The sequence below is a fragment of the Etheostoma spectabile genome, chromosome 10 (assembly GCF_008692095.1).
Source record: "Etheostoma spectabile isolate EspeVRDwgs_2016 chromosome 10, UIUC_Espe_1.0, whole genome shotgun sequence".
In the NCBI taxonomy this organism is placed as follows: domain Eukaryota; kingdom Metazoa; phylum Chordata; class Actinopteri; order Perciformes; family Percidae; genus Etheostoma; species Etheostoma spectabile.
Genome location: NC_045742.1, coordinates 10,981,875 through 11,000,651, shown reverse-complemented (window position 1 = coordinate 11,000,651; position 18,777 = coordinate 10,981,875). Strand labels below are relative to the sequence as shown.

The 18,777-nt window shown below is 37.9% G+C and overlaps 1 protein-coding gene across 1 annotated transcript in view; it reads right to left on the bottom strand.

The window, feature by feature from the left end:
- Window positions 1–18,777, bottom strand: part of enox2 (ecto-NOX disulfide-thiol exchanger 2) — a 171,644-nt gene that overhangs the window by 52,399 nt on the left and 100,468 nt on the right. Inside the window, 1 exon segment of the mRNA XM_032527850.1 lies at window positions 3,326–3,457. Within this exon segment, the coding sequence (XP_032383741.1) occupies window positions 3,326–3,457 (132 nt within the window).

The following is an 18,777-nucleotide window of genomic DNA, read 5'->3' as shown; positions in this document are numbered from 1 at the left end:
TCAACTAGTGTGTGTTGTAGCAGTGTTTTGCCATTAAAAACGAGCTAGCATGCTAGCACTAGCATGTGTTCCAGTTAGCCACCTCGTCTCGGCTAGTGACGTAGAAAGGCTCACCCAGAGACTGAAGGCAGAGGACATTAAGAAACTATATGTCACTCAAAAAAGCATGGATAGTGTTTTTTCAAGTTTGTATGCATGTGGAAGCGCCAGAGACACAAAATAACCTCAACATAAACACCCAAAATTGCTTTACGTCAGCCAAGGTCACTGGTTCAAGATACTTGAACCAACGTTTATGGATATAGTGCTATATTGTCAAAACACAGCATTTTTAAACCTTACACGACTAATTGTCATGGCACTGTCTTGAGTTGTCCGATGAAGTAATGAATTTTGCTTGTCTCTACCATCCATCCCATATGATAGGTGGGTGTGCAAGCCCTTGTCGTTTTTCACAGCAGACAGCTTGGCATGATATAGCAGGAAAAGCATGGGTGTATTTATTTTAACATCAAAATCCACAGCATGCCTTCAACCCACAGGCCATTTCTCTGATGAACAGCTGACTACTGACCCACAGTGTCAGGTTATATTCTGGCCAATAACCCAGTAACACTGTCTCTACAACACCTGTTTACTGGTTCCACTATTATTCCATTTATTTAGTATTTATTCATCATTCTCATTCTCATATCTCACTTATTATCCACTATTTATTCATCATTCTCATTTCCTATTTCAGAACTGTTCATAATGTTCATACTGTTCATATTGTAATATAATAACGTAATACTACTTATCCCAGTACCCTTTGCACTATGTTCCACATTTAAATAATTTTTATTGATCTCTTCATTGCACTCATCTCTCTACATTGTTTCTGTTTAGAGTATATATATTAGTGTGTCTATATTAGTGTGTATATATTGTTTGTTGGGTTGTTTGTTTTGAATGTGTAAGCACATTGTGAGCAACTATGCTCCAAAGGAAAATTCCTCGTATGTGTCTTCATACCTGGTCAATAAAGCTGATTCTGATTCTGATTAGGTGAGCAAGTTCCAGGGTCCTGGTATTGTGCATCACTGGCTGGCTCACTAGCGTAGCTTACTGGGAGACTTGATGGAACTAAGGTCAAATTGGTTTGATCTGTGTTTTTCCTACTATCGTAGGTCAAAATGTCTGCTGTGAAAAAGATGTATTCTTTTACACACTGATCAACAACTGGTATCTTACCATTCTTTCCATTACACAAAAACAGTGCAAAACCAACTAAATGCACCTGTTTTCAAGTATGACTGTGGGCCAAAACTGGCAGAGGGCCTGCTTAAATGTAAGATCAGTTTATTTAACATTTCTTACAGCAGACATTTTGACTTGCCAAAGACAGGTGTGGCTAATAGCATCACTAATTGCTGCGTTCGATTTATGTGTGCCAGTGTCAGGGCTCTGGCTCATGCTGGTATCACTGGTACTGGTATGACGCACATAAAATGGAACAGAGCTGCTTCTGCAAGTTAAAAGGTCTGCAGTAAAAAAGGCCTTCAGACACTGCAAATAAAGTTCAAGAGAAGGAAGTGCGCAGTCTATTCAAGAACACACTGTTTGTGTCCAGCATCCAGAGTTCAGTTCCTCCACTTCCCTTTATGAGAAGTGCCATTTGTGTCTTTCCTCTCTGCTCAGTAGCAAGGTTTTTGTTTACCATTTTTGAAATATACCAGGCCTGAGTGTTTGTGTGTGTTTCCTTTCATATTTTTTCGAGGAGTGCATTTGGGAGACTGTTCCTCTCCAAGTGCACGCACGCACGCACGCACGCACACACGCACGCACGCACGCACGCACACACGCACGCACACACACGCCTGGCACATTACAAATATGAAAGTGCATTTCAGCTAAGAAGTGGGAAGTGATTTATAAAAGGCTTTAGGGAAAGGCTTTCTACTGAGGATAGAAAAAAGAATAACTCTTCAGAGATGGAGAGTGGGAGGCTGCCGCTGAACCAAACTGTTATAGATAGCAAAGCAATCGGTAAGGCTGATCATAGTGGCAGATCAGAATACAGTAGCTCACAAAATGTTCATTGAGGTTGTAATAATAAAGGAGAAATAATCAAATGAATGAAATGTCATTGTTTTAATCCCCATAAACGTCTCATTCCCAACTGTTACAGATGCTATTAAACCACTGGCAATAGACTTTCAGTCACTGTAGTGTGCTGAGCTAAGCTCTCTAGAGTGCACATTAGCTGATATACAGTATATGATATAACTAGAAGAGCAGAAATGATAACACTATTGTTGAACAAAGCAGATGTGGTTTGATGTAAAATGATGATATAAGCTTGAAAAAGGAACTCAATTTGAATTTTTTTGGAGTGAAAAATATTAAGGATTCCCATTCAACTTTCACATCAGCTTTGTGGCAAGTTGGCAAGACAGTTTGAGGCTTTCAATGGCACTCAACACAAAGTATGCAAGTGTCAGTGGTTTGTGGTATACTAAAACCTGCGACTGTTCTTGCATAACTTAGCAGACGGACTTAAAGGTTAAAAACAAACTTCCTGCTTTTGTTCACCAATCCCAATATATGTTTGGTTTAGTCAGACAGAGATTACTTGTATTCCATCTTATGCCTGATTATAACATCGCAATCCCACCTTGGTGACTCATTCTGTTTATTCCAACATACTTATTTCAAATGATCAATGTAGCCACACAAGAGAATCTACTATTTTATCCTTCAAAGTAACAGTAGCAGATATCCTACACTGCTGAACACTAATGCAGTCAAAGACAATGTTGCTAATTAACAAACCACAAAATATGCCCCACACAATAAAAAATAAAAAAATCATGTTCATTTTGCAAACAACAGAGTTAAAGTGATGTATTTTCTATGCAAAAATACATCCAGCCTTTGGGAAACAGACCTAAGCTTAAAAATGTTCTATGATTACTTTTCAACATTGAAAAGGTCTTCAATTTGTTTTTTTAAACAAAACACTTTGCTATGTCTTATAGTGATAGTAGCCAGAGGGGAGAAAAAACTCAAAATTAATCAAATGTTTATGATAGGAACAAAGTATGAGCCGTTCTGAAGTAAATACATCTACAAAAAATGTTGTTGTTGCAAAATTAGATTAAATTAGATGGAAGGACATCAGATAAATACACTAACAAACGTGAAAATATAAAAGCCTGTATACTGTATGATGCTTCCAGAAACAGTATCTGTGCCGGTGGAATATTGAAATAAACTTTCAAAACAAAAGACATCTGTAGTTGTGGTTTAGGTGTTGTGTGGTAAGGTTTAGGTGGTGTGGTACCTGGCATGAGTTGCTGTCCAGTGATTCCGATGGGAGGCATCCCCAGGTTGTTCATGGCCGTTGCCCAGGCGTTGGGGTCTGACATGGGAATTGTCATAGAGTTGGAGTCCATTGTCATGTTGCAGATACCTTCTGCAGACAGACACACAAAACAGAGACAGAGAGGGGTACAGAGAGAGGAGTCAGTATCATTTCTGTCACCGATATCTCATCATGATACAGGGTCATGCCAGAAGAGGAATCGTGTTACGGTCAAGATTGACAGAGGTAGAAGATTACTATCAACAGTGTGGTGCTGTCTTGGCATCTCCTGCCGCTTCCACTCTATAAATCCTCCTTTGATTTTGTGTTCTGTCTGAGGGAAGAAGAGAGCGGAGCCCACTGTGACTCTGCAGTCAGCCTGACAACATAGCGATTTCAACAACACTGTCATTAAGGATCTACTCATCCGGTTGTTGCAGTTTGTTCTGTTTCACTTTCAGGTTGAACAGCCTGGCCTCTTGAAACTTTGTCTCAGTGACCTGTACAGAGAGTCCACTGGAAATACTGTTGTATGACCCGAAAGAACTGTCACATAAATGTAGAGTTACTGCTCGTCACAAGCAGATTAAAAACAGGAATGGATTCATATATCCACAAACAAAATGTAGACCAATGAGTACTCCAGTAAAAGAGCATAGCGTTCATTTGCAAGCCAGAGTAAGAAAATAATACAGCGTAAAACAAGATTATGCTATTGATGCTATCAGCCATTTGCCTGGCGCTCTTCTACTAAACCTGGAAAAAATTCTCCAACTTAGCAGGACAAATACACACACGCATCACCTCAAACTCACAACCCCACACTCATGGCCAAGTGTTCCATAATAAAGCAAACACATTTAGATCCCCATAATAAAAACCCTACAGTAAAGTCAACATGAACGCATCATACATCCACCAGCGGCTCATTCTCCCAGTCTGCAGTATATTTCACAGCTCTAAATGCTCTTTAATTCTCTCCTCTTGTTGACCTCTTTCTCTCTGACAGACCTGTAAATTGCTGTGACTGCTGGCTGAGTCAAGCTGCCCTTTTCTCTTCTGATGCCAAAGCCAACACTTCTGTTAATAATGAGAAGTGCAGCATCCTGCACACACTTCACACCTCAGAAGGTCTGTGGCAGGGCCTACTGTGTGGAGGTAACACTCTCTGTTCTTTGTGTATAACCCTGTGTGTGTCTGCACAACTACAACATTAGTATTCATGGTGTTCAGACACAGCTGGCATTATATGTAATAATGTTATTTGCCTCTTTGCCTCCCCCTCTGTGCTACTAATTTCAAAGCTGTCTGCCGTCACTGCCATGGAGAGGCCTGATAAAACCGGCTGTGTCTGTGTGTCGCTGTAATAATGCTGCTGATGAGGACTTCACCAGCTTGTTAACTAACACAACCCTATTAACTGGGGACACTTTTGAGGTCTTGAAATGAAGGAGGAGAGGAGTGGTGGTGAGCTGCTGTTTTATAGCTATTTTTATTACAGTTTACAGTGCATTAACTGCAGTCATTGTAGTGCTCAAGGATACACACACTCACACACAGTTTTCTTGCTTGGCTTTACAATGAATATTATAGCTGGGCAAAAAAGTCCATATGTTGATGATGTTGTTCATGATATATAATTCAACAAGGTCTACGATTTGGTAATTGTAATATTGACATTTCCTAAATTTTGTCTTACATTCTACGTTACAGTTACTGTAAGTGAAAGAAACCTATTTTAGTCTCCTAATAAAAACAAAATCAACACATGACAAATTATGTTGAAAGTGTTTCTTTAAGCAAATGAGATTGTGATGCAAATGATATCATTATACATTTACATTGAGGTATTTGTTTTGAAATAACACAATGAGGGCTGATTATTTTTCATTATTGATCAATCTTTTGATAATTTTTGATTGAGGATTCATTTTTCTTTGGACCGCTGAGTAGGCAAAGCAAAGATATTCAATTTACAATAATAAATCCATCATCTCATTCTATTTTGGAAAAAAGATGACTTTGAAAAAATCTAAATGTCTAACTGCTCCCATCTAATCTACTAAATTGTGAGTGAAAGCACAACAAGGCATTGGCCTTTGATGGGGAATCATTGGGCATCAATAGCTTTCCAAAGACATTTCAGCAGAATTAATTCCTGTTCCTCACTGGAGGTCAGTGTTGTTATTGACTGGGCTAACATTCAAAAGCCTTGTGCATTTAACTGGGTGGCGCATAGAGCATGTTAAAGCGTCCTGTAAGTGCTGGGTCAAGTAAACGACAGTGGCCTTTAGGCCCTGCTGACAATTGCCATACACCCTTCAGTTCATCCATCTGCCCCGGTGCTCCCATTCATTTAGTGCATCCAATTCCTTCTTTCTTTTCATCGTCCTGTGTGTTCTTTTCTTTTTTCTGTTGCCCGTCGTGCCTCGACTCAACTGCCATCCATTGTCTCATGTTTTCCCGACACACACACACACACACACACACACACACACACACACACACACACACACACACACACACACACACACACACACACACACACACACACACACACACACACACACACACACACACACACACACACACACACACTCCTCCATGAATCAATTATACTCTTCAGAGTTGCAGCTCTGTGGGTCAATCACTGAGGGCTTTTGATTTTGGTATGGCAAAGTGACCTAGAGGGCAGGAGTCAGCCTTGGCTCTACTTAAAGGAACCATCCTACACCATCACATCAATATATAGAGCCGAAGGAGGAATAGCAAACAGCTGCTAAGAAAACCAACACATGGATAAACTCATGTGCGAGCACAAACCCCGGCACAGATACACACATCACATAAGTTAACCTTGCCAAAGAGGAGGAATAGAAGCCAGGGACAATACTGCCAATGAGGGAATCAATGTTGGTAAATATGTTTAACTAAAAACATGGACTCTGCTTTGCTGTTTTGAAGCCAACTGTTTGCATGGAATGAAAAATCCCAAATTGAATCCCAGCATTTTACTTGTTTATTCCAAGGTCAAATGATCAGAGGAAGTAAAAATCAATGACTATAAGAAAAACATAAGCTTAGTTATGTTCAGCTGTTGGCTCAATTTAGCTTAACCTCGTACATATGCCACATCTAATTATATAAACAGAACACTCTAATCATGTGAAGTTAAGATCTCAAGACACAGAGATCCAAATGCAGAACTCTGTAGACCTGAGCTTAATATGCATATAGTCTGGTTAAGGTGGAGGTTACATTTATCTCCTCTCACAGGATCATTAGAGTGTCCAAATGCGGTGGGCAGAGTACAATCACCAAATCAACAGACTTATTGTGAAAATAACATCATATAATACTACTCAATAAGCAAAATTAAACTCATTGAGGTATATTAGAAATGTAACACTAAGGTAATAAACATATTCAAAATGTGATTTAAGAGTAAAAAGCTAAATCATAGCTCTCTAAAAAAAATGCAATATAGAGCTGAAATTAATTAGTTAATCAATACTTTACATCAGTCTTTTTGACCACCTATATTCAATAGCAACTATTTTGATAATCAATCAGTAGTTTAAGTCATTTTTTAAGCAAAAATTACATAAATGAACTGGTTTCATCTTGCTAAAAAGTGTAGTTTCCCCTTGTGGGGTTAATAAAGTATAATAAAAAAAGAAAAAGTGAATATTTTCTTTTTTCTTTTTCTCCTTCTATGATATTTAATATTCACATTTGAAACGGTAGCTTGGACAAAACAAGCAATTTAAATATGCCAACTTAGATTTGTGGAAATTGTGATGGACATAATATACAATTTGCAACTCTACACCAGTATCACCATGATACATTTCTGCGTGGCTACTGGCCATGGCAATTAAAGTAAAGTAAAGTAATTCAGCTGGCGTCCACACCAGCCCAAAGCTTCCTTGATACTCCCTCTCTGCAGGCTGTGACCGCCATTTAGCTTCCCTAAAAGCCTCCCCAAGAGGCAGATAGGAAATTAAGTCATTTAAAGGCCCATTGGCGGTAAGGCCCAACAGCAGGCAGAGAAACACTAGGGGCCATTTAGTATAAAATGCACATGGTTTTAACAGCTAACTACTGGTTTATAACAGCCTCTAGAGACGTAATTCAAGAGGCTGCTCAAAAGATAAGGGGCCGAAATAAAAAGAGTACAAATAGGTTGCTTTTAAAAGACAGATATGATGCTGACAAGACAAAATAACAGAAAGAAGAGATAGATAATGGAATCTACCTTAAATTGAACTTTGGAGTTAATTTAATATTTGTATTTATTTTTTATTATTTATTTATTTTTATACTTTATTAATCCCACAAAGGGAAACTACACTTTTCACTCTGTTATTACACACAGGCCTGAATTACACATACACATGCTCAGGACCTACACATGCACTAATGGAGAGATGTCAGAGTGAGGGGGCTGCCCATGGAAAGGCGCCCTGAGCAGTTGGGGGTTCGGTGCCTTGCTCAAGAGCACCTTGGCAGTGCCAAGGAGGTGAACTGGCACCTCTCCAGCTACCAGTCCACCACTATACTTTGGTCTGTACGGGGACTTGAACCAGCAACCCTCCGGTTCCCAACCCCAACTCCCTATGGACTGAGCTACTACCACCCCCAGTGTATAATATAATGTCATTGCTGAAAACAAAAGTGGTTGAGCAGATAGATGCGCGTAATTAAGTATCAATATATGTCCTCCAACCAAAGGGAAAAATAAAAAACTTAAAATAATTGTTGCTGGCAACTTTTTGAGCCTGAGACACAACATTGGAGGAAATGTCTGCCGTCTGCAAGGCTGTGTGAAGTGTCCATACTTATGCATGGAAAGCACACAGTAGAGAAAACGCCTTAGGTGCACAATTGCTCTCTGAGAGCGGATGCCTCTTTGACCTTAATCTTCTCCTGAATGCGGGTCTGTATGTTTGTCTTTGTGGTATGTCAGAAAAGCACTTTCAGGGTCATCTGGAAAACTAAGTCTCATCACAATGTGAGAAGAAGCTAAAACCATGAAGATAAGATGTGTGCATCAGTAGAAAAACCCTGTTTAAAGGGTACAACTTTATCACTGATGAATTATCAAAGTCTACTGAAACAAGAGAAATGTGCTCTTAAAGATCACTATATTCTTCAAATACATGTGACTCACACCCACCCACTCAAAACACACACACACCCACACAGTCTGTTTAATAATGTATGACTGCTCTCCACTTCTTTGATCTGTTAATTATGATAAAATTGGTAGGGGTCTGGTGATTAGTGGTGGCACAGTGAAGAGTGCCCTGAGTGTTCTACTACACCTCATCTCGTTTAGGAACAGAAACGACGACAACAAAGTGAAGATGTGAAGATAGAGTAGTAGTAGTAGAGGCTTGAAGACAGCCAAGCTTCATGTGAGATTGAAAAAACAAAAAAGAAGTGGGAGGAACTCTCTCTGTCATTTCTCTTTCAATCATTTCAATATATTCTGATTAAAAAAAATGCATCAATAAGAGTGGAGTTTGTGGAGATTGACTGAGATATTCTGAAAAATGCAACTCCTGCCAAGTAGGAGACAGATACTAACCATATGTCACACCTTATCATGTATGGTTATGGTTGTTACTATGGCAGAACATCGCTTGCAAAGAGTGTGCTTTTGGATGTTATTGTCTTTGACTGGTTAGTGCGGGTTGGCAATAGGACAATACATATTGTAAAATAATCATATATAATTGCCAATCATAAAACAAACCGCATCAATGTGATGAATTTTCTTAATTTATCATCTAATCATTTCAATGAAGTAGACAAAACATTCCTAGTCTGTTTCTAAAGTGACGTTCCAGAAAAAAAGTATAAGGATGTATATTGATATCCTAATATAAAATTACATATATATTGATAAAGGATTTCAAAGATCCAAGAAATTAGACACTGCATCAGCAGAGGCAGGGATGAAGAAAACTGCGGTCACGTAAACAAGGATGTAAACAAATACAGCTTTGCAAATTTAGATTACGATTATTGTTAGACCTAAAGGATATATACTTAGTGTAAACAGAAACTTTGTTTAAAAAACACTCCCCAGGGTAAGTTGACTGGAATCTTTCATGAGATATTACAACAATGAATAGGTTACAGAGGCTAAACAATGTAAAACAAGAGAACCTGCTTGTTAAATGGCAGGACTGTAATGTCATTACTGAAACTAGAAGAGTGATGGCTTTATACTGTTATAGAAAAAAGTAATTTCATTATCCTCCAAAACTGAGTGAGAGACAACCTCATGCAATTTCCTGCACATAGAATTTGAATTCTGTGTTGCCTTGAAAATGTGATCATAATACTGAAACCCTGAAGACCTGCTGAAAAATGAGCTGAATGCAGAGATAAGTCTCTGTTGCAAATAAATCCATTGCAATTTGATGGATGGGAGTTAACCTATGTTGCCTCTGTGTCTAACGGACATAAATTGTGTCTGTATGTGTGTGACCATTGCTTTTGCGAGGTGGTGGCAGCGGAGATTGTCAAATTAAATTATAGCCTCCAAAATTGGTTTGGAAAAACTAACCTGAACCCAATCCACAGCAGAGGTGACTGAAACACCAACTCTGACATAACACTAAAAGAGTAATGCATATCAAACCCAAATTATAGTCCAATCAGGTGCACAAGCTCATAGAAATGCAGCCATTTGTGGTACTCATGATTAAGTCTTGTGAGTCAAAGTGCACCATATCCTACACATCCTCCACACATAATTCATAAGCTCGATCATCTGACCAGCAGGAACCCTTATCTGGATATCATCAATTACCTTCTTTACTTGTTCCACTTGATTAATAAATCCATTCCAGCAGATTGCACACACATTCATATATGTAAAGAAGACAAATGTACACAGACCAGTTGCAAATACACACAATATCACACTGCCAATCACCATAAAGCAATCAAGAGCAATCAATCTGTCTACACTGCCTCTGCTTTCAATAGACTGCTGATTTTCTGTTTTATCTTTTGGGTAACAACAGTGAAGAGTCCTGATCATGTGTTGACCCATAATAAGTGAGAATGTAATTACAGTATATCTAAATGTTTGTAATTTTTGCTCTGCAGCAAGCCAATATAACTTTCTATGTGTGGACATGCAGATGTCACAGGGGCATTCATTCCCCCACCAATGCAGAGTCCCAACTGATCTTACTGCTACAGTGTTTACGTTAAACATGATAAATCCCCCTTATATGCATTCATCCCAACAAATCCCCCACATTGAGAGGGATTGAATAATACTGTGGACATAATAAACCAACAAATTAAAGCTGCTCTGTCATGACTCCAACAATCTTCACTCAGCAACTACAGCTAAATGCCTAATTACAATTCCCTAGATTAGTTTAAGCTCTTGGCTTGCCGAATGCTGAAGAAGGCTCTTTATTATAAATATTGTACGATTAGACTTAGCTATGAAGCAAAGACTGATGCAATACTAGTGCACACCAAGAGCTGCAGAGCCATTCAACCCGGATAGGACAACTGTTTTTCTTTATTGATAAATTTATAGTATTTTACATGCACAGGCAAAGAAAGAGCGATGCACAGTAAACATCAGCATTGGCCTTTCTATCTTACTGAAGACTTTCCTGTGCAGAGTATTAATAGTGAACTCTCAATTTCTATTGCCTTATCTGGAGCTATTTATATACAAATGGAACAGAGGCACTTGTGTTCGTGTCAATTGTCAAGGAGTAACATCCGTTCCTGGACAGGAGCACGACTCTCTACTTCCTTATCGGCTGAGAGAGGTGACAGACAAGAACAGATGACTCTGATATCTGGGAGGCGGGGAGAAAGGGGGACAACATCACATGAAAAAGAGAAAAAGAAGAGAGATCTTTAACTCACCACATCTTTACTATCAAAGGACTCAAAATACTATGATGTGAGGTTGTCTGTGGAATGTATAGTACAACAAACATGGGGGGCATGACTATATTAGTGCTACATGTCTGTAAAACTGGTGTATGGTGAAGCAATCAATGACGAATACCTGGCACACAGCCTGGTGAGCTTTCTCAAATGCTAACATTTGAATGCCTCGATTAGATGGTAGCCAAATTGTGAGGATAAAGTTTAAACAGCAAATTGTACTGCTGTGCTTGGACATTGCAAAGTGATTAGGTATATGGAGGTGGCAATAATCAAAATTGCAATACGTGGGCCTACAATGTTGTCGATTTAACTTGTTCCCAGATATACTGCCATTAGATTATGATATTTTTGATTGGCAGAGATGGAAAAAATACTCACTTCCTATACTTAAGTAGAAGTACAGATTCTTGTGTTAAAATATTCTGGTAAAAGTGGAAGTACTGATTTAGCTTTTTTACTCAAGTAAAAGTAACAAAGTACTGGCTTGGAAATGTACTTAAAGTATAAAAGTAAAAGTAGCCTTGTGAAGACCAACCATTGTTTATGCAAAGCTCTCTGGACCACACATGTTACTAGAGCAAACTTTAGTGGACATGAAAAAGGCTCTTTATATGCCATTGCCTACAATTTAAATAGATGTATGCCAATAGGCCTAAAACATCATTTATATGATTATTGTGACAGAGACTGGGACTCCAGGTTATTCAAGGAATTTGCAGATCCAGTTTCTCTTTTTTAATCTTTCCCTAAACATTTAAAGGAATCTACATGTATGTATCTACATGTAGTTAATTCTTGACCATCTATTCCTCTACTCTAAAGCTTGTATCAAACTGTAGTTTCTGAGAAGCTTGCTCTCAAGTTAAAAAGTGAATTTCTTGCCAAACATTTAATGTGTTGTCCAGATTAGTCTGTTGAAAAGCTCTGCTGTAATCAACAATACTAGAAGCATCCTTAACTAAGACACAACTGATGCAAGAAAATGACTATTTGAGTAACAGGATGCAGAAGCAAACTGACTGTAGCATTGATCTTAATGATGTCACAAAACAGATGCTACTAATCTGAAAGAATGATGAGCTCTAAGAGACAGGAAGTTACTTTAATGAACAATGTTTGCCGAGACGTCTGCAGACATACAGTATGTCTGTCCATACTGACAACAGAGAAGATCTGCCCAATTACAGAGACGCTGATTATTGTACTGTATTTCAGTCACACCTGCAACACAGCTGGGACATCTGTGAGACAAACATTAAGGATGGGAGTAGGTCTCTTTTTAATTTGATGGCTTATTAATTTGAACATGCACAATGAATTACTGAAGCAAAACCCTATCGTCATTTACTGGCGTGTTAATTTAAACATGTACAATGAACCAGTGAAGTACAACATAAAACTATTTACAGCTTGACACAAAATATGCTTCCAGGCCATAATAAATCTTCGAGATGTACATTTTATTCCAAATCTATCCTATATTTGCACTGTACTCGTAAAAAAAACAAAAGAACAAGTCCAACAGACTCATTACTGGGCTGGAGAAATGCTATCTTTTTAGCATGGTATCTTTTTAATGATGCACAGCATCTACTTCACTGTACTGGAGGGGGTAGATGAGGTAGTGACTATGAATTTGAAATATTTTTATGATGGCCAAGCTGTCACATCAGTAAACACTGATTTGTGAGTGCAATCTAATACTCAGTGTGGTACAGATGTGAAGAAACTGACTGTATTACCAGAATAACAATCTAAAGAGGAGGGGGGTAATTGGCAATTTGATCATTTAAAGTGAGTAGTCCAAAAGGAAAACATCTTACAGGACAGGAAACAATAATTTATGTGAAACACATACAGTAGTTAAGTGCATAAAAATGAACCAAATTAAATATGTTTAGCATCTGTGTATGTACTGTATAAGCAACCAGGTATCAACAACGCATTCTATGACTTTTATTAGATAACATTGACGAGTCTGAAATTGGCTTCAACACAGTGAACCTCATCAGAGTATTGTTGTGACTATGTTGGCTAATTTTGCAGCATTAAGTGACTCTTTTGATGGCATTACACAAGCAGATACACGTTCTAGTGCAGGTACTGTATGTGGGTCTACGCATGGCTATTTTATGCTGTACTATTTTAAAATAAGAATTTATAGTAGTTATTTATTTTTATGAAAACAATTGTAAGCTCATGCATTCATCCCCTGTTTTTATTCTAGGCTTTTCCCTGAAAGGAGACAGGGAACCTTGTGCAATTGAGACCAAATGAATGATTAGTTAGGCCCACTACACATCTATACTTTGAGTAACATGATCAACATGTCTCCAGGAGTCCATTTACTGAGCAACCAAGAAAACTCTGCCTATCAAAAAAAGGTCCAAAACGACTTGAGCCGTTCACTGTTTTTGAAGTAGTTTGTGACACATACCCACGAGAGCTGTCACAAATTAGCTAGTCCTATATAGTGCCACTAGTCAGACCACAGATGCTACAACTCAAACTGTCATTTATTTTACATTTTCTCTTCTTTTGTTTACACTACAGTCATGCTGAGTTAAAACTGAAGAGTATAAAATGCAAATGCTCCTAAAATCAAGATAAGAAAAATATCAATAGTCACAGAAGGAAGAATTTCTACTATGAACGATACGATGGAAATGTGTTTTCATTTGAACAAATACATTTAGATATGCATTTTAGTTATATTTGCCTTGAATAATTTCTGCAATTCAAAAAAGTATTACAACTTTTAGTCCCTCATAAGAAGTAATTGGGAAACATCCTTGAAGCGTTTCAACAAAGTGTGTAAGTCCACAGCGATACGACAGCAGGGAGTAAAAAAACATATATGTTCCAATTTGATAAATTCATGGGTTGCTCAACTTTCATATGAGCTAATCTCGTGAGACTTCATCCGGAGCTAGGAACGTCATGGTACCGAATTTAGATAAACATGTAGGCTAATGAAATAAGACAGGTAGTAGGTTTATATACTGTACACGCTATGATAATTGAACACTTATGCATTACGTTGAAACGTGACTTATCATAAGTAATTTTGTCTTCAAACCAAACAAATCAAACTATTTTCAGACAAAGCAAAATAAAGTAAAGTAAAACAGGACATGTAACAAGTAGCAGAGGTATATCTCATTTTAACATTAAAAGTCAAGTGAACGCTATAAAAGGTAAGAATTAATCAACTTTCAGCAAAAAAACGAACAATGCAACAGAGAATTTATTTATACCACAAAGAGAAAAAAAATCAATACTACAATATCAATGGAGACCCCATTAATGAGTTCATTTTGAAGGTTAAAGTGATAAGAAGCGATTAGAGCACATATGAGGAGAAAGGAACAGAAAAGAAATTGCAGCATTGGATAAGCAGCTAAAAATTCGAGCAGTTAAGAGTTTCTCGCCCACTACCTTAGTAGTTTCACATTCATCAAATTAGAAACCACACAAGAACAAGATGCATTACTAAAGAGCAGCTCAGGGTCCACTTAATAGGAAAGGACATTTATGCTATTGTGCCAATCAAGTAAATGTAAAAGTAAATGGACTGTTCTTATATGGTGCTTTTTTTTTTAGTCAAAGCACTTTTACATAGTACAGGAACCATTCACTCACATTTGTACACTGTGGCCAAGGCTGACGTACAAGATGCCACCTGCTCATCAGATAAACACTCACACACGTTTACTCTCCGATGCGCAGCATCGGGAAGACACTCGGGGATCAGTGTCTTGCAACCACTCTACCACTGAGCCACAGCCGCCCCTCTCATAGTCTAACAGTCTATTTGACTATTTAACCTGCAGGGATTGACGGGAAGTTTCAAACAGGTATTCCCTTATGCATCTCGTCAATTTAGTAAGTAGATGATAAACACAACCTTTATATACACACGTAAAATTACACCTACTCAAATGGAGGCTTACAGAAAATACATACAGCAATACACACACAATGCCATGGCTCTGAGGTGTCAGAACATAAAAATGCAATGATGCATACCATGTGTGGGTTTGGGTTCAAATTCTGCCAGGGAATTTGTTAAATGTCCTAAATCTCTGTCACTTAATGTTTCCACAAGAGCCTACTATTAATACATGCAACTAAGCATCTCAGGGTTTTCTTGGCTTTGTTGGTCGACTCTAATGACCAAAACACAATGCCAAAGCAACACAAAGCAAAGACAGAGGATCAATAACAATTCTGAAAGACATGTTTGCCAACTGAGGGTGTATCAGATGGTGACTTGGACAAGGAGAATAAAAGAAAAGCCTCCAGATTCATGGCGAAAACAATGCATCAGATCCAAACTGTACTATAGTCTATTGTACAGAGCTGGTTAAATCTAACGGGAAGATGAACAGCTGTGCAAAATAATTAATCCCACATGCGATGTCTAGCACGCAAGCTGTCTCAGACTAAAAATCCTTCTCTGTGCTGAGAGGTTAGTGCTATCCAAAACAACTTACAGCAGGGACATGAGATTGGCATCTTCAGATTTATTGTTTAGCCTGCTTATATGTAATATACGTCTGTCTCAGTGTTCAGACTTAGAAATGGAATCTGCTTCCACTCCTCAGTACAACTTTTTAACGGTTTTAACCTTCATTATCCAAATCGGTTTCATTACACAAGGTCACAATTCACAACATGACATTCGTTTGACAATTAAAACTGAAAAGTTGCCGTAATCAATACAATGAGCACCATCGTGACCTGCTGAGAACTTCATTAGTACAAGCACTTTCTCCTCTTTTCTTGCGTTTACCTTTCATTGCCCTTTAATTTCATTTTCATAATATTCTGGTTGTACACATCATCTTATAAAACAAAAAGGACGTTATGGGCATAAAGTATGTTTAAATAGCTTTACCCAAGTCTTGATTTGTCATTAAGCAAACTCTTTTATAAGAGGAAGGAGGAGAAGGGAAGACTTCAAGGAAAGAGAGTATCATGGTGAAATCTTTCCCCACAAGATCCACAGACAGAAATCTCTAGTGACCAATTGTGAAGTTCTGAGGGCCTAATTAATTTTCTCTTCAGTGCTGTCATTCTTTATGTCCCACATTGTTCACCAGAGGATATGGAGGAGGAAAGAAGTATACTCTTCTTCTTACTATAAGTATGAGGATATATGTTTAATCTAAATAAATCTGAAAACATGATGAGAATGGTAAATTCAGAACCCAAGCAATGTCCATTAAGGTGGCCTCCTGAGGTGATACGATTTTAACCGGTGAACATTGAACTACAAAATTGTGTTTAGGATTCAAAACCCAATAAGTTACATCAGATGAATAATCCTCAGTGATTTTAACACTCTAAAATATCCAGACAGCCTGTGTCCAGTTTGTAGAAGTTTGTTGTTTAACAAGTACTCACTACACCACCAAACTCTTGTTTAGTACAAGACGCATAAATTGAATGTGTCTATTGATGCCTGAAGGACAGCTTGACACTCTCTAGGAGAAAAAAAAGAGACTGGAGAGCTTCTTTAAATCTATTTTTTCTCTCTCCTTTGAAGTTTAAACTGTCAGAACAAGAGACCCTGGCTTCCGGAAAAAGCTGTGGGATTGTCATTCTTTGTTGTGGTAAAGGCAATAAAAGTGCCATAAGCCCTCATAGCTTGTTATATTATGCCACGCTTAGAGAGAAAACATCTTTGATGGTCACGGTTAATAAACAACTGGAAAAGTCCTGAAGCAAAATATTTAAAAAAATTACGAGTCTATGACAGACACTGTCTTTTTCACAATTCTGCTTCCTAAATGTATAATGAATCACCTTGAATGCATAGTCAGTTTTTTTTGTAATTGGGAAACTTTCTTACATCATATTAAAAAAGCTGTCTATGCAGTAGAATGGCGCAAAACATGTTTTGGTGCTACATGGCCAGAGAAAAAAGAGAAAAGGAGTAGTGTTAATACCTTTTTTTCAAAGGGTAGAAAAGTATATATAAGTTCACTGATCAGAGCTGTCTCCGAAATAGTGAAAAACGGTATGGCACTCACTTCCTGTCCACAAACTTGTATTACTGCTAATCAGTGCACTAAAAAATGTTTCTGAAAACATTTTAGGCGAGAAGTAGGCAAAACAGTAACAGTATCTTGGTTTATATCTGAATAGCACTGTCTAGTTTTATAGTTTAATCTGTGTTCAGTCTGAGTTTGAGAGGGGGGCGTCTCTCTCTCAGTTGATTTGCTTCTTTACTCTGTGTCCGTATGTACCCTCCCTTAGACAGGCTCTGGGAGCTGTGGCAATGTAACAAGATATCATAAGAAGCAGCTTGTCCACCAGGCAGTTTCAACGAAAAACAAGAAGCATAATTACTTCCTTGAAATTAATAAAAAAAGATGCCTGCTGTGCATGACACAGACAATATGGAACAATGGCCTGCAGTTCATGGAGGACATACAGGAAGTTAGGTTAGGAGAGAAGTAAGGACTTTAAGTGTATTAATTACACAGAGATCTAGGCTAAGGACACAATAGCACAAAAATATCTTCATCAGCAGTTCCAGTTCAAGCCCAAGATACTTTAAGCTACTTGCCAGCGAAAACATCTGCTAAATCTATGAGTATGGCCTGAAACATGGCCAAGTGGAAACACATTTTCACAAAAAAGCTTGGGTTTGATTTAGCTGAATAAGGTGTACATTACTGAGTACAGCACTGGGGTATGGCAGAAAAATTAATCTTTGAGACATGACAAGCCTGGTGCCGCCAGCACATGGATAGAAGACTCTGTAGGTAGATATTGAAAGAATGGGTCTATGAGGATATACCTCATAATGGCATAAATGGGTCATCAACACCATTGTTCCCTGTTCACGACCCCCTACTTAGCTTAGATCTTATTAGGGTTTGGTAACGTTATTTTAATACCCGTTATACCGGTGTTAAAAGAATTCTTTTAAAACAATGCCAGTACTTAAATGGTGCTTGAAACGATACTTACAACATCAAAAAGAGCACAAAACGACAGTTGCCTACATTAAAGAACAGCTTGTTTATTGCTAAGGTCACATGGTCAAATTCAAATATTTAAAATATAACTCATTTTAAGTGGCAGAGTAAAATCAGATATTGCAGGTTTAAATATACGTACCAAATGAACAACAATGAGAGTTAAACATTTTGGGAAACATTCTCATTTAATATTCAATCAATAATTTAATGTGGGAATAGTTTCATCAGATTTGATTGAAAGTGGCCAGGCAACATACATTAACAACCCATAAATACAGTTTCAATACAGTAATTTTGATTTCAGTGCTAAACTTTAATTGATGCATAAAATATGTGACTTGCCTTTTTCTAAATTAGCCTCAGTCAAACCAGTGAGAAGAGTACAGATAAAAACAGCACAGACAGAAATGTCTGTTGTGAAATAATCAAACACCGTTCCAACTTTGGCAAAAAGAAATAGTGTCCGCATTTACACTACCGGTCAAAAGTTTA